The 26,490-nt window shown below is 38.0% G+C and overlaps 1 protein-coding gene across 1 annotated transcript; it reads left to right on the top strand.

Moving 5' to 3' along the window:
* On the top strand, window positions 1-24,571 carry OAS1 (2'-5'-oligoadenylate synthetase 1). Its single transcript, XM_051975969.1, is given in 8 exon segments — window positions 1-56; window positions 9,168-9,337; window positions 9,340-9,398; window positions 9,656-9,944; window positions 16,384-16,562; window positions 18,421-18,650; window positions 20,360-20,513; window positions 21,345-24,571. Coding segments are annotated over 8 exon segments (1,191 nt in total). The 3' UTR covers window positions 21,399-24,571.
* Window positions 24,572-26,490: the final 1,919 nt, after the last annotated feature.

The following is a 26,490-nucleotide window of genomic DNA, read 5'->3' as shown; positions in this document are numbered from 1 at the left end:
ATGAAACTGATCGAGGTGGAGTTCCCTGACGGAGGAGTGTCCTCGGGTGAAGCAAAGTGATTGAGGAAGTGAGTAGCTGAGCTCTTAGTGAGCTAGGCTTTGAGTTGGGGAAGGATCCTGGTCTGGATTCTAGTGTTTCTGGAAATAATTAACCCCCTTACTTCCAGATGGAACCCTCTTTTGTCACAAAACAATAAGAAAAAACAACCCTACCAAAACAAAAAAAAAAACAAAAACAAAAACAAAAACAAAAACAAAAAACAAAAACAAACAAACAAACAAACAAACAAACCTTTCTGACAATGAGGAGAAATTCTGCCCTATTCCTCCTCTCTGCTAGAAGGGGAGAGAGATGTCTCATAAGCAGTTCCCAAGAACCATCATTGACTTTTCTGTCATCCAGATTTTAATGAAGATGTTGTTTTCTGGTTCCCCTAAAATCAGCTCAGTACTGTACTGGTCAGCGCCTGCCCTCTTGGAGACCAGTTCCAGGAGTCTATGCTCATGGGAGGCTCTATTTGGCTGAACTGTAACTCTGAGAGGCATCCTGGGTAGGAAATTAACATCTAGATGGTATATACCATGCACCAAGCAGTGTGTAAGTACTAAGAAATATCTCATTTGAGCCTCATAACCAATCTTTGAGGTCAGTATTATTCTTATCATTATTTTACAAGTGAGGAAATTGAGGCAAACAGATTAAATGACTTGGCCAAGGGCACTCTTAGGGCACCCTTAGCCAAAGGAACTCATGTCTTGCTGAGTATCCACTGAGCCCTGCAGCTACCCATATGCAAAGGAGATCATCTATAAGTCTGTACTATCTTGAAGTAATCTCTTCAAACTGTGCCATGGTCTTGTAAGGAGCACTAAGGGGTATGAGAACTGCATTTTGCCTTATTATAAAAGAGTTTCTTTGGGTGGGGAAGTTTGTATTAAAAAAAAAAAAAAACTAGCGTGGAAACATAAAATGCATCAATTTGCTTATTTAAAAATAGGTGCAGTCTTTTATATAAAAATAGGTGAAAAATCAAGAAGAGTTGAAGCAGAACTGGAGTCCTCATGGCACAGCCCAAGATTTGAAGAAAAACCCCACGCAAGGGATTAACTGGTAAGAAGTCAAACACCTCTGAGCTACCTCCAAAGAAACGCTTAGCTTCAAGGTGAAGACCCCCAGAAATAGTTGGGTTTGGCTGGAGCTTCAACAGGAACCACAGAAACTTTCACTTCCTGGATTGAGTGAGAAGGTGGGGGGGTCTGAGTCTGGGAAGACAGAGGGAACCTTGACTGATTAGGAATGACAGGTCCAGCTGTGCTGCTGAAATTCCATCCTGGGTGAGAAGGAACCAGAACGCAGGAAGTACTGAAGTCAGTGAGGCAGAAGCACTGCCAGCTGCAAGGACTTGCAGGAGTGTGGAGCTTTTGATTTGGGGTTCCAGAGCAAAGGGGTGAGCTGCAATGAAGCTAGAGGCACCATCCTTTATCCCGTGATCAGTGGAGTTTATATTAATACTTCTCATTTTAAGAAAATGAACAAGCAAAAAAAAAACCAACCATAAAAATTTACTATGAGTATAGGGAAAACTGGGGTTCATCTTCTGAGGAGGGCACTGAAGTAAAAAAAAAAAAGCTTCTACCTAAAAGAATGTATAATAGAAGAACTAAAAAAATAATTTAAAAATAAAATTAGAGACATTGAGGAAAAACTAAAAATTAAAAAAAAAATGCCAAAAAACACAAGAAGATTATGAAGGAAAAAGTTAACCAACTAGAAAAGGGCATATAGAATCTTAAAGATGCAAATAACTCCTTGAAAAATAGAATTGGGCAAAGGGAAGCCAGTGAAACTATAAGAGATAAAGAAATAACAAAACAGAATGTAAAGAATGAAAAAATAGAACAGAAGGTATAACTTTTTTTAAACTTTTTTATTATTATTATAGCTTTTTATTTATAAGATATATACATAAGTAATTTTTCAGCATTGACAGTTGCAAATCTTTTTGTTCCAACTTTTTCCCTCCTTCCCCCCACCCCTTCCCCCAGATGGCAGGTTGACCAATACATGTTAAATACGTTAAAGTATAAGTTAAATGCAATATATGATGTATAACCTTTTATAAGAAAAACATCTGGAGAACAGATCAAGAAAAGAAAATATGAGAATAATTGGATTACCTGAAAGCTGTGACCCCCAAAAAAGAACCTTGACGTAAGAATTGCACAGGACTTATCCAAATCCTGGAATCATATATATCAGTAATCAAAAGAACTAGGCTGTGGCTAAAAATATCATATCCAGCAAAATTATCCATAATATGAAAAAAATTGACATTCAATGAACTTGCATATTTTCAGGACTTTCTTTCAACTAATCCCAAACTCAACATGCACAAATTGTCTATGTTTTTCGCATGGAAACCATATGTTTAAGATTGACATCCAATTGGGTAGCTTAAAAGAAAGATTTATACAAAAGAAGTGCAAAGGAAGAATAGTTGCAGAGACATTCATAGAGGAAGAGAGGGCTTGTAGTTCTGAAAACCTACTCATATTAGGAATGGGTTAAATAGGTAACACTACATGTATACCATGAAGGTTATAACACCCTCCAAAATCTATAAAGAAATAAGAGGGAAGAGATGGGAGGAGGATAGAAAGGATGGGGGAGGAACCAAGAAAGGGATCGGTGGGTAGGGAAGTAAAGTAATAGCAAGGCAAGTTAAGGAACAAAATTAAAGTAGAAGAATTAGTAGCAAGGTTAGGAAAGAAGAGAAACACACAAGCATTACAACAGGATCAAGAGTCAAATTTATTAGGAAAAAAAAGTACAGCTAGTAATCATTGATTTTAGAGAAAGTCAAACTTAAAGGTTCTATCAAGAGAGAAATCTACATTATGTGTCATCCATATTAATATTGTTTCACATGTTTACTTACATATGGGAAAATGCATATGTATATGTGTGTTTGAGACTATGTAAATATATGTGTGTATATATAGATATATGTATATGTGTGTGTCTATGAATGAGTGTGAATGTACATATATATGGGGGAGCAGCATATGTATATGTACATGTGTGCATGTATAGTTGAAATATCTATTAAATATATATCTGCGTTTAACATGGTCTACTTGGGGAAAGTGGGAGAGGGATGAAAAGGTGAGAGGAAGAATAAAGTAAAGTAAAAAAAAAGTGCAAAAAAAGAACAATTTTTTTTTAATTTAAAAAAAGAAATTTCAGCGAAGTTCTTAGTCCAAAAGGAATAGAAAAAAATTAGGAATTGTTTTTTAAAGCAATGCCGCTTTGACAGTTGCTGCATGTCTTCCTTCCCCAATCAATATAAAGCTAAAAATATGTCTCATAAAGTACCTGGTAATTAATTGTCATCAGAGAAAGAATTATCTCTTTGTTCTAGTCTAAATAGTTATGGTAAGTGATTAGTAATTTAGAAAATCTAAAGAAATTGATTTGGGTTTGGAGATAATTCAAAGAAATAAAAATCAATAATGGGAAGTTGGGAGTATTTCCATGAAGTTTTTTTAATACAAGCCAGCTAAAAATGATGATATCTTGTGCAAATGAAGTTGTCAAAATTGATGTTTAAAAATATTGTAATTTAGTAAATTAGAAAATCTAATCAGTCCTTGTACAAACAAGGGGAATAATAAATATTTATAACTCTCTCCCAGGGTTGTTGGGAAAAGCACATAGTTGTGAGGTGCTTAACATAGTATTTGGCTTGTGTAAAGGATGAGCACTGTAGCTTTCAGACACAATATAATCGAACAAAATGCTACCCCATTTCCTGGCACTTTTTCTAATGGCAGGGAAGATTAACATAAGAAATTACAAACTAAGTATCTTAAAGTATTATTAAAAACAAGTTTAAGCAACTTTTTTTAGACATAGAAAAAGCCTGGCACATGGTGGGAACTACATAAACTACTATGATTTGCATGAAAATGCCAAGGATATCAAGATAAATGACTTTCTATGAATTGATAAGTTTGAAATTTAAATTGTTATTATTATGTTTTAAATACAAGAAGGCTAAGAGAAACTGTTAAAACAATTCTTCCTCTTTTAGATCTGAATACTTTTATAAATATATTCATTATATAACTATTTAAAATTTATATTTTAAAATATATTTATTATATTAAAAAAACTAGAAAATGATGAGAGTAAATGACGTTGTTGGGAGAAAGAAATATGGTAAAATCATCTTAGGAGATTATATTTATGAAATTTCTTAGGATGCCCAGTTGACAGGGGCTCCCTTTGGCTTTATCTGCAGAAAGAGGATGATAGTTGTAAATGGATGAAATTTGTGAAATTTTGCTACTCTGCCATTTGAGAAAATAGGGCCTCTCCCACCCAAAATAAATAGTAAATTATAGTAAATAGTAAAGTGGATGGATTTGGGGATCATCTGGAAACTCTTGTCACTGTATCTTTTAATGCCATTATTTTGAACCTACTCTTCAGTAGGTTCAGTCTTCACTGTGTACATACTTGTGGTAAAGAAGTAGAAACAGCAATACAAGGCAAAAAGATCTTTTGGGTCTGAGTGACAGAGGAAGGTAAACCAGTCCTTCCCAGAACATCTATCAGCAATATGGTTTTTAATTCATAAGGACAGAGGTCACTGCAATACACAAAGGATAATAGATTTAATTAAACAAAAGTGACAGCCATTTATTCAACTTATGCAGCTTTTAATCAGCTCACCTTCAAATCATACTCATGGTGGCCAATCTGCTAACTTGTGAGGCTCTTTGAGCATTTACAGAAAAAAGATTTTTATTGTGCACAAGTTAGTCCTTGATTAAGGAAGAACTATTCCCTAGTTCTAAAGCCACAGCTCTCATTCACCAGAGAATTTTAATCAGATGGGATTCATTCACCTACATAGACTCTGTTGGGGGAATTTCACCCTTGTATTCTAGAAATGACCTGATGTTCTCTTTTGGGTTTTATCTGCAGAACAGTGAGAGGGATGATAGTTATAAATAAGTGAAATTTGTGAAAAGTTGAAAATTCTAGATGGCAATTTGAAAAAACATCATCGAGCCCTGAACTGTAGTTAATGAAATTTTGCTGTTTTAGAAAGAGCCTCTTGGGACTTCAGTTTGCTGCTATTCTAAGTCTTGAATCCAGGTATAAATGTATGACCCCTGCATAAGACTGCTGTTCATCATTCAAGGGAAATGCCACGTACCTCTGCAGTCTGAGGACTGCCACAGGAGAAGGTCTGTCCTGGGAAAGCTAAGAGAATGACATTGCAAAAGGGAAGGAAATATTCTCTTGATCCATCTCCATCTTAGTAAATAAGAAATTTTTCCATCTGGCCAATTTTGAACCTGGCTGTGACATCCTGATATACAATTCCTATGACATACCTGAAATCAAACAGAACTACTGCTACTATGAAGAAGAAGAGGGAAGAGAAAATGGAGCAGGAGGAGGAGGAGGAGAAACCAGCACACCCTCAGTATGCAGAAGCAGTGGGGCAGGGACACTGTTGGCTGTGGGCACTTACAGGAGGGTATTGTTTTTTGTTTTGTTCCAGGCCAGAGGGAAGAATTAAAGGAAAACTTAGAAGTCAATACAAAAACAAGTTGCTATAATTTTTTTTAAATATGCAAGCAAAGGCGAAAGAACTCAACCATAGGTAATTACTATGGGAACAGGGAGATGGGAGTTCATTTTCAGAGGAGGATACTGAAGCAGAAAAACTTATCCTACCCCAAAGAGTAATGTCAAATGGTCATTTGCCCCAAAATAATTCATAGAAGTAAAAAAACAAAAGAATTAAAAAATGAAATAAGAAAGATTGAGGAATTTTTTTTAAATAAGAAAAATTCAAGAAAAACAAGATGATAAAAAGTCAACTAACTAAAAAGGCAATCCAGAATCTTTTTTTAATTTAATTTTTTTTCTTTTTAAAAAAGTTTTTATTAAAGCTTTTAATTTTCAAAACATATGCATAGATAATTCTCAATATTCACCCTTGCAAAACCTTGTGTTACATTTTTTCTCCCTCTCTTCCCCCATCTTCTCCCCAAGATGGAAAGTGATCCAATATATATTAAACATGTGCAATTCTTCTATACATATTTCCACAATTATCATGCTGCACAAGGAAAATCAGATCAAAAAGTAAAAAAAAAAAAAAAAAGAAAGAAAAAAGAAAAAGAGAAAGAAAACAAAATGCAAGCAAATAACAACAAAAAGTGAAGATGCTACGTTGTGATCCACGCTCAATTCCTACAATGCTTGCTCTAGGTGCACATAGCTTTCTTTATCACAAGACCATTGGAACTGGTCTGAATCATCTCATTGTTGAGAAGTGCCACATTCTTAAAGTTGATCATCACATAATCTTGTTGTTGTGTACAATATTCTTTTGGTTCTACTCACTTCACTTAATATCAGTTCCTCTAAGTCTCTCCAGGCCTTTCTGAAATCATCCTGCTGATCCTTATAGAACAATAATATTCCATAACATTCATATATCATAATTTATTCAGTCATTCCCCAACTGATGGGCATCCACTCAGTTTCCAGTTTTTTGCCACTACAAAAAGGGCTACCACAAACATCTTTGCACATGTGGATCCCTTTCCTTCTTTTATGATTTGTTTGGAATACAGACCCAGTAGAGATACTGCTGGATCAAAGAATATGCACAGTTTGATAGCCCTTTGGGCATAGTTCCAAATTGCTCTCCAGAATGGTTGGATCAGTTCATAACTCCACCAACAATGTATTAGTGTCCCAGTTTTTCCACATCTCCTCCAATATTCATCATTATCTTTTCTTGTCATCTTAAACAATCTGGGAAGTGTATAGTAGTACCTCAGAGTTGAGAGATCCAGAATCTTAAGGAAGAAAACAACTCCTTGAAAATTAGAATTAATCAAGGGGAAAACCAACAAAATTATAAGAGACCAAGAAATAATGAAACAAAATATAAAGAATAAAAAAAAAAATAGAACAGAAGGAATTAGAGGAGGAGGACTGGTAGTTCCGGAATCTCACTGGGGAATGGCTTAAAGAAGGAACAATGCATACATATCTAGGTGGCATAGAGTCATCTAAATTCAGAAAGAAAAAAAGGTAAGGGAATATGGATGGGATAAAAGAAAAAGTAAAGGATTTTTAGAGGGAACTCTATTCATATTAGATCTAGGTGAAAGAGAACAACATATACATTTGGAAGGGGATAAAAGTTTTCTAAATTTATAAAGAAATAAGAGGGTGAGGGAATAGGATAAGAGCAGGCCATAGAAAGGTAAAGAAGATTAATAGAGATGGGATTAAGGTATGTAGATTAATGGATACTGAATAAAGATAGAACAGAATTTTTTATAGTAGCTTTTTATTTTTCAAAATGCATGCAAAGATAGTTTTCAATATTCACCCTTGCAAAACCTTGTGCTCCCATATTTTTCTACCTCTCTCTCCACCTTCCTCTTCCCATAGACAGCATATGATCCAATATAGATTAAACATGCAATTCTTCTAAACATATTTCCATATTTATCATGCTACACAAGAAAAACCAGATCCAAAAGGAAAAAAAAAGAATTAGAGGAAAAAACAAGCAAGCAAACAACAACAAAAGGTGAAAATATTATGTTGTGATCCACATTCAGTCCCCGAGGTCCTCTCTGTGGAAGCAGAGGGCTCTCTCCATCACAAGTCTATTAGAACTGGCCTGAATCACCTCATTGCTGCAAAGAATCAACTCCATCACGGTTGATCATCATATAATCTTCTTGTTGTTGTGTACAGTATAGAATAGAATATTAAAAAGAATATAAAATTCTTCCTTACTTTTAGGGATTAAAAGTGTTGACTCTGCCCCTGACGGGGTTCCTCCCTTAGATTGTCTGCTCAATGGGTGGGATGCCCTCAGGAGAATGTATAATAAACTTTGCTTTGCTTCTAGCGATCTCTCCAGCTTTTTTTATTAAAATGGTGTTCCCTCACCATTTCTGAACCCCTTCCTTCCCCCTTCCTTCTCCCTTCCTTCCTTCCCCCTTCCTTCTCTCCTTCCTTCCTTCTTCCTTCCTTCCCCCTTCCTTTCCTCTTTCCCCCTTCCTTTCCTCCTTCCCCCTTCTCCCTTCCTTTCCTCCTTCCTCCTTCCTTTTCTCCTTCCTCCTTCCCCCTTCCTTTCCTCCTTCCCCCTTCCCCTTCCTTTCCCCTTTCCCCCTTCCCCCTTCCCCCTTCCTTCCTTCCTTCCTTCCTTCCTTCCTTCCTTCCTTCCTTCCTTCCTTCCTTCATTCCTTCCTTCCTTCCTTCCTTCCTTCCTTCCTTCCTTCCTTCCTTCCTTCCTTCCTTCCTTCCGAAATATCACTACCACCACCATTAAGCCAAATGATACTCTCTCATAACAAGGAAAAATGCAGCGACTTTACAAGACCATAGTAATTTAAAGAGGTTAATTCCAAGTAGTATAGAGAATGTGTTCAGGGGTATGTGATTTCAGACACTTCCCAACAGTGTTCCTAATCCAGTCATTTAACCTCTTAACTTTAATCTGTTTGTCTGAGCCTCCTCACCTGTAAAATAATGATAGGAATTACTATTCCTGCGAAGGATTGTTATGAGGCTCAAATGAGATGTCTTCATTAGTGCTTACACAGTGCCTGATTTCCTGCTCAGACTGCCTCCCAGAGTCACAGTTCAGCCAAATAAGGACAGCAAGAAGGTCCCCAAGAAGCAGGAACTGACCAGCACCTGGAGATGAGCTATTTTTTTTTTTTTTAGGAAAACCAGAAAACAGCATTTTCAATGAGACGCAAACGATAGAAAACCACTGGCTGGTTCTCAGGAACTGCTTATGAGGCATCTCCACCCTCTTCTGACAGAGAGGAAGAATAGGGCAGAATTTCTCCTCGGTGTCAAAAAGTTTTTTGTTGTTTGTTTTTGATCGGATTGCTTTTCCTTATTTTTTTCTAAGTTACAAAAGAACGCTTCAGCCGGAAGTAAGAGGGGTTATTATTTTCAAAAAGGGGAGTTACAGCCCAGGGTTTTAGCACTTGTCAGGAAAATGAAAGTAATCCCGGAGGCGGAGCTCTCTTAGGGAGGAGGGTCCTGGGGCGGAGCTAAGGGAGAGGCAGAGGGACAGAGCAGCATAACTCTCAGCCAGCTGGGCGCTGATCTTTGATTCCCTCACTCTCTCCTTGCAGGCTCTCGGGGGCACCATGAATCTCTGGGACATCCGGGCCAGCGACCTGGACAGCTACATCAAGACGCATCTCTCGCCCGACACCACTTTCCAGACAGAAGTCCGCAGTGCCATCCACACCATCTCCAACTTCTAAAGGACAGATGTTTCAGAGACAGCTGGAAGTCCGTTCGGATCACCAAGATTGTGAGGGTGAGACTGGGACTGATTTCTTTTTCTGTTGATCTGAAAATCTGGACTGGGAGAGAAGGTTCAGGAGAAAGAGAAACCCCAAGCAGGGGGGAAGCATCCTTGGGAGTTGAGCTCCTTAGAAGTCAGGTTGGGAACAGGGGGCTGATCAGAGCAGAGGGATGTGCAGGGAGGGGGCAGTTGGTTCCCTCCTCCTTTCCTGTAATAAAGAAACTCTTCCTTCAGGAATAGGCTCACAACTCAGTTTCTGCTCCATGCAGGGAGGTTCATCTGGCAAAAGCACACCCCTGAGAGATGGCTCCAAGATAAATCTCGTAGTATTTCTCAGCGGGCTCCGAAGCTACCAGGACCAGATAGACCACCGAGGAGAGTTCATTGAGGAAATCAAGACACAGTTGGAAGAATGTGAGCTTGAGCAAGAGTGGACATTTGCAGTAAAATTCAACGTCAATAAGCCAACCAATCCTCAAGTTCTCAGCTTCTCCATGAAGTCCAATAATATAAGTCAGTGGATGGACTTCCATGTACTTCCAGCCTTTGATGTTCTAGGTGAGAAGCCCCCAAACTGACTTCTGGGTCTCCCCAGTGTAGCATGAGGAGATCTTTCTAGAAGAATAGATCCTGTCCAGTCCCTTTCTCTTTACCTCAACTTCAGTTGATTTCTATCAATGGTCAGTCTATATATATTTATTTATTTATTTATTTATTTATTAAGTACTTACTAGGTGCCAGATATTGTGTCAGACTCTGGCAGTACAAAGAAAGGTAAAAATCAGTTCCTCCCCAGAGGCTTACAGACTAATCAAGGAGACAGCATACAAACAAACAAGTCTACATCACAGACATGCTATATACGGGGAAAATTGGAGATAACCAATAGAGGGAAGGCATTAGAATTAAAGAATAATGGGAAAGGTTTCCTGTACAAGATGAGTTTTCAGTTGGTATTTGAAGGAAAACAGGGAGGCCTGGAAGCAGAGATGAGAAGGGAGAATATTTTAGGCATGGGATCCAGTCAGAAAAAAATACTTGAAGTTAGGAGGTGGGCTGTCTTGTTTGAGAAGCAGTAAATATCATACAGTACATGGATGGGGGGACTATTAAAAGACTGTCAAACAGAGGACTTTATGTTTGATCCTATAAGAGATAGACTTTCCCTGAAGTCTACTGTATAGATTTAGATTAGAGATCAGTTTGCTAGATTGGGGGAGAGGGGGCAGGGGAGAAAATGGCATAAAGTGAAGAGAAACCTGTGGAAGGGAAGCCAACCAGCAGGCTATTGCAATAGTCCAAGTATGAGGTCTGGAGGGACGATACTAGGCTGATTGAAGTGTCTGTCAGAGTAAAGGAAGGGACATACAGGAGAAATGTTGCAAAGGTAAAATCATATGGCTTTTAGGACATGTTACTATGGGTTAAGGGATGAGAGAGAGAGCTAGGAAAGGGAACTGACACTTAGATTTTAAGCCTGAATGACTGGGATGATAGCGATGATAGTGGGAAAGGAGACTGTTTGGGAGGAGAGATAATGACATCAGTTTTGGAAATGTTGAGTTTAAGATGTCTATGGGACTTCCAGGTTGATTTGTCTGGAAGTCAGTTGAAGATGGGAGTCTATATAGATCAGTAGAGGAGTTAGGGATGAATTAATAACTTTGAGAATCATCAGTATGATGAGGTATGGATCATGGCAGGAAAATGGGTTGGTCTCCTAGTTCTCCATAACACCAATTTTGGGTGGGTTCCCAGCTGAGAAACGCTACACAAAAGGCTGTGATGAGAAAAGGCACTTTATTAAAGAGAGAGACACCAAGATGTTCTCTTAGTGGGCAATGTCAAAGAATTGCCAAGAGACAGTTTCTCAGGGCTTACTCTTATACAGAAACCAAACAATTTAGGTTTTGCATCCGAAAAGGAACATACTTGAGATAGGGTGTGGGAAAGGAGTCTTTTCCAGGGAATGTAGGTTTTGCATCCAAAAGGTGCATAATGTGTGGTAACAGATTTTTCCCAGGGAATAGAGATGCTCTTCTGGACGAGGCTGCATTGTCCTCATCAAGTATAGACATGTTTAACTGTATCCATGGGAGCTGATGAGATCAGAGTTTTCCCTGTTGGACCACATCCAAGAACTGTGGAGCTTCTGTTTCAAATTGTAGTTTCTCTTTTCTGGAATTTCATATTAGAGTTTTTGTTTCTTTTTCAGATTAGGGCTAGTGTAGTGTAGGAGACAGACAGAAGATACCTAAAACTATGAGTGACCAGGATAGTGAGAAGACAACACAGTATACATAGGTCATGTGATGAGATTGCAGCCTTGAGATGAGATGGATCAGGAGGTATGGTTAAGAACCTGCAAGTATTTGATAGTTTAATGGGTTAACATGATTAGGATGGTATTTATTGGCCCCAGAGGGAGGAAGTAGGATATCAGAAAAATCTTCTTAATAATCAGAGTTATTTAAATGTTGAATGGGCTGCCTCACTAGAAGTCTTTGGGGGTTTTTGAAGTTTTTTATTAAAGCTTTTTCTTTACAATCATTAGAAGTCTTTGGGGTTTTTTTAAGTTTTTTTTTTTTTATTAAAGCTTTTTATTTACAATCATTAGAAGTCTTTAAACAAAGGTTTTGTGATTACCAATGATAGGTAGATAGATAAATAAATCATCTGTTGTGTGTCACAAATTCATACAAAGACAAATATAAGAAACAGTTCCTGATTTCAAGTAGTTTACATTCTTTTTTTTTTTTTTGGCTTATGCAATTGTGGCTTAATGACTTGCCCAGGTTCACACAGTTAGAAAGTGTTAAATGTCTGAGGCCAGATTTGTATTCAGGTCCTCCGGATTTCAGGGCGGGTAGTTTACATTCTAATAAAGGAAGACAACACACAAAGATAACATTTGAAAGTGGGATGGACTTTGCTAACATGCTATGGAGATGCTATTGAGGTCTGTTTCTGGCCAAGATAAGATAAAAACTCAGCTAGCCATACTCAGGAACCAAGTTTAAGTTTCCATGGGAGGCAAAAAAAGAGAATGAGGAAGATAAACAGAACTCAGTTGAGATGTGTGGAAATATTAGGGAGGGAATTCTTTGACAGAAATAGATTGGGTTAAAATTGGGAACACAAAGTTTTGCAAGAGTGATTGGAAAAAACTATCTTTGCATATATTTTGAAAACAAAAAGCTATTTTAAAAAAATAAATAGATTGATCTAGAGGGTTTCTAAGTCCTTTGTGAGTGTCTATGCTTCCTTGAAGAGAACAAGAATTATCAGAAAGAAATGATGATGACTCAGAGGTAATGAGCAATTTTGGGGCCTGGGCAAGTGATGTGGAAGGGATGGTGGTTCAGGAGGATGCTGGTACAGGAGAATGGATTGGGTGAGGTGGAAGCACATGGGCATTGGTTTGGGGACACATGGAGGCTGAGACCAGGATTGTAAGCATCAGGGAGAAGAAGAATGTCCCAAGAAAATATGCTGAAGAATTAGTTGGCAATTGGAGAAGGATAGTGGATATAAGGCCTGAGATCATGTGGTGGGGGACAAAGCCAACTCAGGATAAGACTAATTTGAACTCAGGTCTTCCTGACTCAGGCTTGGTGTTCTAGCCATTGTGTCACCTAGCTGCCAGAGAGAGAAGGACGAGGTCACTGAAAATGAGTAGAATGAGTAAAATGAATAGAAAATTAGTAAAATGAGTAAAAATGGGGCAGAGTTTTTGAAAGACTATCAGTTTGTATGTTCAAGTCCTCTGGTGTGAAGACAGGAATTGGGATGGACAATAGCACGATGAAGGTGACACAGTGAATGAAGCATTGAATTCACTGAGAAAGGATTGAGGGTGTTTGGGGAGTCAGCAGATAATAACTACCGGAATTGTGACTCGGTGATATATTTTGAATTGAATGAACCTCTAGGGAAGAGATGATGGTGGTACTGAGTGATGATGGTAATGGGAAAATCTAGAAATAACAATGATGAGGAAAGAGTTGTGAGTGGATAGTTGGGAGACATGAATGAAACCAAAGCTGATTGGGTGGCCAGGGATGTGTATCTTCCAGAGAAAGCCGATGGTCTCAGAGAGAGTTACGGAAAGTAGGAAGGTTTAAGAAGAAAATTTATTACCAGTGGAGCAAAAAGTACAATGAAACACAGGAAGGTGGATATAGACTTTGGGAGGAGGGAGTGGGAATATTTGAGGAATGTGGAACAAGAGACAAGATGGAGAAGTGGGAAATAAAGATTGGACTTCCCACTCTGACAATTGGGCATTCAGAATCAGGAATCGGGATGGGGAAGTGGCTGGGGACATGCTCATTACCAGCAGAGTGAGGCTGGGAAAAACATTGAACAAGGCAGGTAGTTAGGCCGATCAAAGTCCAACATTATAGAGACATTGAGTCCTGTGAGATCCAGGAAGTTAGAGCCTGCAAATCAGAGTCCAGACTGGAGGAAGAAGGTGTTAATTCAAGATACTGGAGATGACTCTGGAACAATATGGCTGTACTGGATGGGCATCCTGGATCCAGAGCTTCCTAGGAAATGTCAGGAGGGGAGGAACACAGGGCAGAGATCTGGATTCTGCTGCCTCTGGGGAGAGTTCACCCTGAATGGGGTCACACTGAGGATGGCTTCCACTACAGAGCAGAAGCACTTGCTGGAACAGTATAATGGGAACTCTCAAAGTCTTAGAGACTTAATAGCAAGAACTTGGTTGCTCTCCCCTTAATCATAGCCCTGTCATTTGCTATTTTTTGACATTGAGTAAGTCTTTTTACCCTTTTAATGCCTTAGTTTTCTCTCCTGTAAAACCAAAGGGCTGGACTAAATGATCTCTAAGCTCCTTCCCAGCTCCAAATCCTTATCACCTAATGCTATGATTAATGGGGATTCAAAATGACCTCCCATTTTGTAGAACTCAAAAGGACAAGCATATAGAACTAGATTTAGAGTAGTGAATTCTTACTGTTTCACTCTTAAAGGTGTGTCCAAAAAAAAATTTGCTCTATCTGAAATCCAATACCCCTTCTAAAATAATTGTTTGGAAAACTCCAAGGGTCGATAAGGTGTCACAAGAATCATAATTTGGCCTCTGTCTTTCTCTCTCACTCTTTTGGGATGTAATAATACATCGAAGAGATTTTTTTTTAAAAGCATCAAATCAAACCTCACCTTCTGCAAGAGGTCTCCTTCCTCCAAGTCTCTTCCCTGAGATTACTTCCTATTTATATAAACACACACACACACACACACACACACACACACACACACACACTATGTTCCTTTGCATACTATTTGCATGTTGTTTCTTCCTTTTGAATATGAGCTCCTTAAGGGCAAAGATGGTATATTTGTCTTTCTTTATGCCCCTCGGATTTAGCCCAGTTCCTGCTTATTGATCAACTGACTAATAACTGATATTTTATATAAGACAAATATATCTTTTTAAAATTTTAGATGTTTTTTGTTGAAGCTTTTTATTTTCAAAACATATGCAAGGATAATTTTTCAACACTGACCCTTGCAAAACCTTATGTTCCAATTTTTTCCTTTTCCCTCCATACCTTCCTTTAGATGGCAAATAACCCAATATATGTTAAACGTGGTAAAAAAAATATATGTTAAATCAATATAGGGATACATATTTATACAATTCTCTTGCTGCAAAAGAAAAATCAGATCGAAAAGGAAAAAAAAATGAGAAAGAAAATAAAATTCAAGCAAACCACAACAAAAGAGTAAAAATGCTATGTTGTGATCCATGCTCAGTTCCCATAGTCCTCTCTCTGGGTGTATATGGCTCTCTTTATCATAAGATCATTGGAACTGAATTATCTTTTTGTTGAAAAGAGCCACAAGAACTGAGTATGGACCACTACATAGCGTTTTCACTCTCTCTATTGTTGTTTGCTTGCATTTTGTTTTATTTCTCAGTTTTTTTCCTTCTTGATCCAATTTTTCTTGTGCAGCAAGATAACTGTATAACTATGTATACATATATTGGATTTAACATATATTTTAATATACTTAACATGTATTAGATTACCTGCCATCTAGGGGATGGAGTAGGATGAAGGAGGGGATAATTTGGAACAGAAGGTTTTGCAAGGGTCAATATTGAAAAATCATCCATGCATATGCTTTGTAAATCAAAAGCTTTAATAACAAAAGAAAAGAGCCATAATAAGACAAATATTTCCAACTGATTTAGAGACCTTCTATCACGGGTGATCCCCAAGCTGTGAGGTAGCTCTTATGCACTTTATTAATCCATTTTTCTCAGAAGAAAGAATGGGGGTTCAGAGAGGCTGTCACTGCCCATCTTCACTGGAAGAAGCAGCAGAAAAGTTGGAACCCAGTTCTTCCTATTCCTAAATCCAAAGAAATCTTCTCTAAGCTATGATGCTCTTTGCTGCCACCTGACATTTTTTTCCAGTCCCTCATGACCACATCTTACCCATCTCTATTTATATAGCTTCATTGAAGCCCTTCCCTCTCTAAAATGCTTTCCTCCTGTCCAAATTCAACCCAGCTTGAGTTTTTCTGTGAAGACTGCCCTGATACTGCTCTCTTGCCACAGACCAGCCTGATCCCTCCCTCCCCTACACTTATCACAGATGGTCTCACCTTATTTTTACATGTATGTGAGAGGAAGTGTAGCAGAGACAAAGCAAGGACTGATTATCTGGGAGTATGGTTTGAATCCTGCCCTAGACACTGCATGACCTCCGGAACAAATCAACCCATGTCTCAGAGACTCAGTTTCCTTATCACTAAAATAAGGACCTTGATCATTATTTACTTCTCAGGTCTATTGTAAAAACAGTGCTTTTTAAATGAAGGAACATGTCCAGGATGAGACCTGACTTCTGCCCCTTTCCTCACCTGAACCCAGCACAGAACAAGTACTAAAAAAAAACAAAAAAACAAACAAAAAAAAAAAAAAAACCACTGGCTGAAATGATTTGATTTTCCCCAACAGGTGAAATAAACAGAGATTTAAAGAAACCTGACCCGCACATCTACATTGATCTCATAAGGGAATCCCAGGCAGGGGGAGAATTCTTCATCTGCTTCACAGAACTACAAAATCAGTTCTTCAGCCAGCGTTGCAACAAACTCAAAAATCTGATCCGATTGGTGAAACACTGGTACAAAATGGTAGGAATCATCTTGGTTACCCAGGGTGGGATCTCAGGGCCTCCCACAGCCTCATCATTGCTTTCCCCCTATGCTGATCCCTGAGCCTTTCTACTCTCTGGGCAATCCCAATGGTCTCCTCATTGACCTCCCTGCCTCTAATCCATCTTTGTCTCAGCTATCAAAAGGCTCTTTTTTATTATGTTTTTTTTTCTGGTTATCCATGTACATTTTTAAAAACACATTTCCCTATGAATCATGTTGGGAGAGAAAAATCAGAAGAAAAAGAAAAAAAAATGAACACAGCACGTATTGATTTACATTCAGTCTCCACAGTTCTCTCTCTGGATGCAGATGGCATTTTCTATCCAAACTTTATTAGGATTGCCTTGGATCACTGAACCGCTGAGAAGAATCAAGTTTGCCATACTTGATCTTGCTGTTATTGTGTACAATGTATTCCTGGTTCTGTTGTTTCATTTGGCATCAGTTTGTGTAAATATTTCCAGGTTCAGAAGGCTCTTTTCAAAGTGTACCTCTGACTACATGATCATCCCTTATAGACTTTAATTCCACATAACATCCAGGAACAAATATAAAATATTCTGTTCATTCTTTTATCATTAGGACCCTTCCTATATTTCTTGACTTCTTTGATTTTGCTCTCCTTTGAATGTCAGCTAAAATCCCACTTTCTATAGGCAGTCTTCTCTGATCCCCCTTAAATGATATAGATTGGAATGGATGGTCTCTAATACCTTGGTTGGGACAAGTTTCATCTAGGTTTCCCTTCAAAGAGAAAGAAGCTAGATTTGGGCATGTAGATCAGAACACATTTTAAAGATTATATTTTCTACTTCTTGGTGTCCCATTTTAGGAAGGTAGTGAGACTATGGAATATAGTGAACTGCTTGGCTTAAGCTGGAAATACTTAGGTTCAGATCCCACTTTTGCCATATTCTGGCTCTGTAATCCTAAGAAAGTCACAAACTCTCTAAGTTTCAATTTCTGTATTTGTAGAATTGGGATAATGATACTCATATCCCTTACTCTATTCTTGGAAGGCTCAGATGAAAAATTATATGCCAACTTACAGAATTTTCTGATACTCTGCAATATAGTTTGTTATTATTGCTACTTATAAGATGGAAGTATCCTTGGGAGGGCCCTCCAGACCATACTTAGGTCATAGAAGGGAAAAACTCATGGTGATGACAGCTGCTTTCCAAATATTAAAGGATTGTCTTAGACAATACAGATTAGACCTATTCTGGGCACCACAAGGTAGAATATGGAGCAATGGGCAGAGGTTATAGGGAAGGCAAGTCAAGTTGACGAGTTTTTATTAAGCATTTACTATGTGCCAGGCATTATGCTAAGTTCTGGGGACACAAAGAAAGGCAAAAGGTAGCCCCTGCCCTCAAAAAGCATAGAATCTAATGGGGGAGACAATATGCAAACCATAGCATAAGCAAGATATAGATAAGATAAATTGGAGACAGTCAATAGAGAAAAGACAATTGTATTAAGGGGTAGCAGGAAAGGCTTCTTGTGGGAAATGGGATTTTAGCTGGAACTTGAAGGAAGCCAGGAGGTAAAGATGAGAAGGGAGAATATTATAGGGAATCTTGTGCAAAGAACAGCAAGTGAACTCGATTCATCATAGGGAAAAACTTCCTACCAATAAGGTTTGTGCCGAAGTAGAATTGTCCCCAGGGATAGGGGCTCTCCATTCCTGACCCTTTCCAAGTCACAGCTGAGTGCCCACTTAGTCAGCATGATTCTTGAAGGAGATTCTTGAATCACTGTGGTCTCATCCAGCTTATATTGCATCACTTGCTATTTCCATCATTCTCAATTATTTCTTCTTCCTTCTCAGTGCCAGGAGAAAATGGATTCACTCCCTCCTCAGTATGCTCTGGAGCTTCTGACTATCTATGCCTGGGAACATGGGAGCCAGGAAATTAATTTCTCCACAGCTCGTGGCTTCCAGACAGTCCTGTATCTGATCCAGAAGTACCAAGAGCTCATGATCTATTGGACCATCAACTATGACACTCAAAATGAGACCATTGCCAGTTATCTTTGTTGTCAGCTCCAGAAGCACAGGTACCAGAGATAGGGGCCCCTTAGCCTGGGGATCAGCAAAGCTTCCCAGCTAATAACTCTAGTCTCCCGAATCAAAAATCACAAATCACACCTTGGTTTGTAGCTTTTGCTGATTTCAGAGGTATCAGTGTTTACAAGGAAAATTTAACTCTAAGGAACACGTTGGGATGACCTGTAACATATCCAAGGCTATTTGATTTTCTTCTGGAAATCTTGTGTCTCAATTTCGATGATTTCTCAGAGACTTTGTGCTGTTGTGAAGAAAGTGCCAGACTCAAAGTCAGGACACCAGGACTGAGGGATTTCAGTTGTCATGTTTGTGTCTAGGACAAGCTATATGAAAGAGGTAGTGGAGGGGAGATCCTAGTATGGCGTGCAGTATCCTGGAAAGTGCTTTAGAGACAATCAAATCCAACCACTTAATTTTACACATGGGAAAACTGAGGCACAGCGAGCTAATGGAATTTTCTCATACTTAAATATTCAAAGCACAACTCAAACCCAGGCCTTTCTGAGAATCAAGCTCCCTTTCCCATCTTATTCAGGGCTAAGCTCAGCTATTTCTACGATTACAATTCTACTGTTCACACTGATATCTAGTTTTCTATACCTTTGTGACAAAACCTCAGGCTCTCTTTTTTAGTTACAGGAACTCCCTGGGATTTAGTCTTAATCCCATCATTCCCCCTTTTCCTGGGCCTCAGCTTCCTACTCTGTAAAATGGGGGTGATACTCCCTGCTTTTCCTGAGTTGAAAGGCTGGATCAGATGTAATGCTATATAATAAACTACAACGAGTTATGGAACAGTCAACTGTTAATATAATTGTAATAGTCTAGGAGGGGCAAGTGGATTAGTGGATAGAGTGTCAGCCCTCCAGGCCTGCCTTTGACTCACCTGGCTGCGGGGCATTGAGCAAGTCAGTGCTGTGGGAAGTTCTAAAACAGAGGTTCTTTACATGGGGAACATGGGGACTTGTGTGTGAGAGAGCAACTGTGTGTGTGTGTGTGTATGTGTATGTGTGTTTGTGTGTGTACGGTTGTATACACAAGTATGTACACATATGTGAGTAATATATGTGTATATAGTTGTGTATACAAGTAGATCTACACATATGTGAATGGGCATGTGTGTTTTAACACAGGTTTTGAATTAGTTTCAAGCTACTCTTAAACTGCACTTTGTGACACCTGTATTGTTGTTAATGATAATTCAGCAGAATAAGTTTCATTTGTGATCAGATGTATTTTATTTTATGCATTTAAAGCTGTTCTTCTGGGGAGGAGTCTATACATCATCCCCAGGCTCCAAAGATGTCCAGGACATGGAGAATATCAGATGTTGCTGACCTGCATTGGTAGAGGGAATTTTCTTACCTGGGCTTTCCCTGTACCAGTGAAATTATAAGCTCATTCATTGCCCCTGTGATAGTCACAGCTTTTGAACACAAATGTGCACACTGGATTGAGGTAGGAGAGACAGGTATGCTGGAAAAGCCAGGAAACCATATTCATTGGGGATTCTACTCTACATATCTCCCCAACATACCTTTATGCCCATCCATCAATCATTAAACATTTATTAAGCTCCTACTATGTGCCAAGCACATCTAGAGAGGGGTAAATGTCTTCCTGGAGCAAATCTCTTCTTGGGTTTGGCAACTTGAGAGGAATTTCTTCCTTAACCTCAACTCTTTATTGTTCACTTCAGGCCAGTGATCCTAGACCCAGCTGACCCAACTAATGATGTAGGGGGTGGAAGCAGATGGCGCTGGGACAAGCTGGCTCAAAAAGCTCAACTATGGTCATCTGCTTCCTGCTTGCAAAACTGTGATGGCAGTTGGGTTCAGCCATGGAGAATACCGGTGAGTGAGAAAGCCTTCTCCTCTCACCATTTCTGTGTGTATGTTGTATGTATGTGTGACATACATACATGTATGGGTGACATGCCCAGGAAGGGTCCCCAAGGACTCAGGCAGCCTTCATCCCTGCACAGTACCCCTCCTACTCCCTGGTCCCAGAGTCATTGTCATGTGAAGTTGGAAGGTAAAAAAATCTATTCTGGGGCAAGAGTTCAAAAGTGTTTTATCCACATTTGTAACCCTAAACTAGACCCCAACATGGTTTCTGTCTGGTCCACCTCAAAGATGAACACCTTTTACAGAGTCCTTAAATGTGACACAGAGCAAAGAGACAGAGACAAAGATAGAGACAGAGATAGAAAAACAGAGAGAGATAGAGACAGAGAGAAATGGGGGGAGGGGTTGGCCCTCAGAACCAGTGTCCTCCTGCCACTGGGTACCATTTCCCCCTGAGGACCTTGGGTATTCACTTTCTAGGACCTCTTAGTGACCTCAACTTCATCAGAACATCACCTAGCCTTTTGTTTTGAATTTTCAGTGTCACAATGCTGAGCCCTGGCAAGCTTATACTAACCCCAATTGATAGTTTGGGCAATTGAGTCCAGGGAAGGTTAATGTCAGGGAGTAAAATCTTGTTGCCAGTCAGTGAGAGAAGTGGGGCTAGAGTTCAGGTCTCCCTACTCTCAGCCTGGGCATCTCTCCACCCGACTTGACCAGTTCATTGCCAGAGCCCAGAGGGACAATTGTTCAGTGAGTCCCTTTCCCCCTTCCCCAACCTTCTTTGTCAAGATCAACAGCATCTCTAATACAAATGTCCCAATCTTCTGGTTTCAGGTGGAGCAAACTCTGGAAGCCAGCAAAGACTTGAACCTCATGTACAATCCGTAGCAGAATGAATCCTACTTTATTTGCAATGCTTAAGGCCCTGCAATCATCCCCTGTTTAGAACAGACCAGTGTTATTTTCTGCCTCTGAAATGTGTTTTTGGATTGGTGGAGAGAATGCCAGTGAGGATGCAACATGGACATCAGGAGGCACACGTTCTTCCTTCTTTCTTCATGAGAGACATATGTAGTTCCAAACTTTGTTTGAGGAGAAACCCTTGGAGAAAGAGAGAAGACTTCAGAAGTGACAGATATGTAGGTGGGACTTTTCTACAGTGAGGCGATTAAGGCCAGTTCCAATGGTCTTTTGATGGAGAGAACCATCTGCACCCAGAAAGAGGACTGGGGAGCTGGGTGTAGAGTACGATATAGTATTTTCACTTTTTTGTTTTTGTTGTTTCCTTGTGCTTTGTTTTCTTTCTCATTTTAATCTTTTTTGATCTTTTTTTTTTTTGTGTGTGTGTGTGTGTAGCATGATAATTGTAGAAATATGTATAGAAGAATTGCATGTTTTTTTTTTTAAAGAATTCATCTCCTGGGCATGTAACAAAAATTAGAAAAACAACATTAAAATCCCCAAATAAATACCAGAATCAAAATACTGAAAATCAAAGGAGAGATTAATAAAATTGAAAGTAAGAAAACTATTGAACTAATAAATGTCACTAGTAGTTTGTTTTATGAAAAAGTGAATATGATAAACCATATGTTAATACTTGATTTTTTTAAAAGGAAGAAAATCCAATAACCAGTATCAAAAATGAAAAGAGTGATTTCACCACTAATGAAGAGAAAACTAAAGCAATCATTAGGAGTTATGTTGGCCAATTATATGCCAATTAATCTGGCAATTTAAGCATAATGGATGGATTTTTATAAAAATATGAATTGGCTAGATTAACAGAAAAGAAAATAGAATGCATAAACAAATTCATCTTAGAAAAAGAAATGAAACAAGCCATCAATGAGCTCCTTCTTTCAAACATTTACAGAACAGTCAATTCCAATACCATATCAATCATTTGGGAAAATAGGCAACAAAGGAGTCTTATGAAATTATTTTTATGACATAAGTATGGTGCTGATACCTAACCCAGAAAAAGTGAAAACTAAAAAAAAAAAAAAAAAAAAACCACCACCAGAGACCAATTTCTCTAATATTGATGCAAAAGATATAATAGCAATATATCACAAAAATATCACTATGACCAAAAAGGATTTATACAAAGAATACAGGGGTAATTCAATATTTGGAAAACTATCAGATAACTGATCACATCAGTAAAAGAAAATAAAAATTATGTGATTATCTCAGTAGATGCAGAAAAATATTTTGATAAAATACAACATTAATTTGCTATTAAAAGCATTAGAGAGCATAGGAATAAATGAAGTTTTCCTTAAAAATGATAAGTAGTATCTGTCTAACACCATTTGCAAGTACAATTTGTAATGAAGATGATCTAGAAGCATTATTGGTAAGATCAGGAGTGAAACAAGAATATCCATTATCACCAGTATTATTCAATATTGTACCAAAAATGCTAATACTAGTTATAAGAAAAGACAAATGGAAGGAATTAGAATGAGCAATTAACTAACAAAACTATCCCTTTTTTGCAGATGCTATGATGGTATGCTTGTAAAATTCTACAAATTCAACTAAAAATTTAATTGAAGCAATTAATGTTAGGAAAGAAGTGAAATATAAAATAAACCTACATAAATCATCAGGATTTCTTATATATCACCAACAATGAGCCAGTAAGATATTTCTTATTTAAAATAATCATAGACAATATAGAATGCCTGGAATATGCCTTCTGGGACAAACCCAGGAACTATATGAACATAATTATAAAATACTTTTATGCAAATAAAGCCAGGTTTAAATAATTGGAAAAATATTAATTGTTCATGGGTGGGCTGAATCAACATAATACAAATGACAATTCTACATAAATCAGTATCCTCTCAATTAAAACAAACTATTTTATGGAGCTAGAAAAATAACAAAATTCATTTGGAAGCAAAAGAGCAAAAATATCAGAGAAATTAGTGAAAAAATGCAAAGAAAAGAGGTCTAACAATATCAGATCTCAAACTACTTTAAAGTGATAATTATCAAAACTATTTGGTACTAGCTAAGAAATAGAAATGTAGATCAGTGGAATGGAGTGGATATACAATACACATTAGAAAATTATTATAGTAACTTTGTGTTTAATAAATGTAAAGATTTAAGTTTTAGAGATAAGCATTCACCATTGGTTAAAAAAAAATTGGGAAAAGTGGATAGCAGCATGGAAGAAACTAGATGTGGTCAAATGTCTTATACCATTTACCAAGATAAGGTCACAGTGGATATGTGACCAAGACATAAAGGAAGATATCATAAATAAATTAGAAGAACTGGGGACTGATTACCTATTAGATTTAGGGAAAGAAGAACTTATTAATCAAGAGCTAGAAAAAATTATGAAATGAAAAATATAAAATTTTGACTACATTAAAATTTCAAAAAGTTTTCGTACACATAAAACCAATGTAGCCAAGATTAGAAAGAAAGAAGAAAATTTGGGGAAAATTTTTATAGACATTTTGGAAAATAATCTAAAATCATGCCCCATAACACTATTTGATCTGTTTCTCAAGGTGATTCAGGTGGCTGAATAAGTTGTCGTATGTGACTATGATAAATTACTACAGTGTTATGAGAAATGGTGAACAGACTGCTTTTAGATTAATATAAAAAGACTTGCATGAGATAACGAATAGTAAAATGTGAAGAACTAAGACAACACTGTATATACAGTGATGTATAACAGTGATAATGTTTGAAGAGTAGGTGTGAATGACTAAACTATTTTGAATAATATGACTATGCAAATCAACTACAAAGGAGCTATAAAAGAAAATACTATCTACCTCCAGAAGAAATATATATGACAAATGTTGACCTTCTCTAGTGTGGGATTGGGAAGAACGAGGGAGATAGCTCAGAGCTCAAAATGTAACCAAAAATAAATAAATGATTCATTTCCTACCTATAGCTGTAAAAGGTATATGATTTATTTCTCTTCTAGGCTTTTTTGGTATTGTCTTCAGTATTGAAGTCAAATATCTCCTTTGGGCTTATTATTCAATGTGGCATAAAATGCTGCTCTAAGCCTTATTTCTGTCAGACTATTTTCCAATCCTCAAGTAGTTTTTGTCAAACAGGGAGTTCTTTCACAAATAATGCGCTTTCTAATATATAGAGCAACAATGAGTTCCATTGTTTATTATTCATCTTTCTCTAATCCATTCAATTGTCCTATTTCTCTCTCTTTTTTTTTAACCAATACTATGTAGCTTTGATGACTTTTACTTTATAACAGAGTTTGAAATCTGTAAGGGCTATAACCCTTCATCTCTATTTCATTATTTCCCTTGATGTTCTAAATCTCTTATTTCTCCATATGAATTTTGTTATTATTTTTATCAAATTCTGTGAAGTTGATAGTTCAATTGGCAGAATTAAAAATGTAAATTATTTTTGGTAGTATTACTATTTAATTTTTTTTGCATGATTTATCCATGAGCAATTAATCTTCCAACTTTTAAAGTTGTTCTATATTTTTTTAAAGAGCATTTTATGTATAAATCTATGCAGGGGTTGTCCTATACCTGATTTACATTGTACCAGTGCCTTTCTACTTCACCTTTTGGGGAAATCATAAGAACAAAGACCTAAAGCTTTAAGGAATTTTCCACAAGGCTCTAAGGTGGAGATCAATAAGCACCTAATCAAGCTTATAGCTATTGATCATCCTTTGTTCTCAAAGAGGACCAATAACATCTGGAGGATGATGTCTTGACTTGCGTATGAGTTGGATTTAAATGAGGCAGAGAGGTTCAAAGGCATCATTTTTACTGGACTCTTTGGAGTCCAGTGGCAAAACATATGTCAAGATGACCGGCAGCAGCCCAGACTTAACTGCAGAAAAGTGTTCCTTTCTTTGAAATGGTCAGGTCCTCCCAGAACTTAACTGCAGTTTATCTGCTTGGATCCAGATTTAACCTTTAATGAACCCTTTAATGGAGCAGGAGGGAGAGAAGGACAGTGGCCCAGAACTTCCTCTCCTATGGTCTCCCATTAGTCCCTAGGAAATCCCTAGGTGGAATGGCTTACCAGGGTTATATTTCTCACCCTGTGACAAGACAGGGGTAGAGTCAAACTGTGCATACCTGTCTATTAAATTTTGTCTTGGGGTGACAGTGGGAGAGGTCATTTTTCATAGTATCTGGAACCTATCTGGAGAGAATGGTTGGCAAATCCTGATATGTAGGTGCTAAGGATACAAAACTAGAAAAGGAAAATTGTCCCAAACATTAAGCTTAGAATTGACCTCAAGTGTGGAAACTAAGGCAAAGTTATGTTTGATCTGCTTGGATCATACCAACGTGAGTTCCGAAGGCTCTACCACGGGTCGAGCACAGAGGGTCCATACGAACATTTGGAGTGGTTGTGTAACTCATGTTTCCTTCAAGCTACCACAGTTCTGCTTTGCCCGTAGAGCACAGTGCCTTCTTTGATGTGACTGTGCTATGCTAAGGGGTCCTTGGCCAGCATCTCCCATGTTTCACTATTGATTTCAAAGTTCTTCAGAGAGATTTTGAGAAATAATGAGAAATCTTCCTAAAACTCATTCTTCATGGATTCTTAAGACTTGAAAAAGGCCTTCGAGGGTATCTTGTTCATGTCTTCCCAGGCTTATTTAAGCATACTGTATTTAAGTTCACTTTCATGCTGTTTTTATCTTATTGTCCCTAAGAGCATTGGTTAGCAAACCCTCTGTATAGAAGGTACCTCAGGGATGCATGTCAGGGCTGGGAGGACCTTAAAACAGGGAATGTCAGAGCTGGGAGGGGCTTTAGAATAGGAAATATCAGAGCTGGGAGGGGTCTTAAAACAAGGTTGTCAGAGCTGGGAGGGGTTTGGGAACAGGGATGTCAGAGCTAGGAGGGGCCTCAGAATAGAGAATGTCAGAGCTGGGAGGGGGCTTAGAACAAAGAATGTCAGGGCTGGGGCATCTTAGAATAGGGAATGTCAG

The sequence above is a fragment of the Antechinus flavipes genome, chromosome 1 (genome assembly GCF_016432865.1).
Source record: "Antechinus flavipes isolate AdamAnt ecotype Samford, QLD, Australia chromosome 1, AdamAnt_v2, whole genome shotgun sequence".
In the NCBI taxonomy this organism is placed as follows: Eukaryota; Metazoa; Chordata; class Mammalia; order Dasyuromorphia; family Dasyuridae; genus Antechinus; species Antechinus flavipes.
The sequence above is the reverse complement of the archived record's forward strand: the minus strand, read 5'-3'. Positions and strand labels throughout refer to the sequence as shown.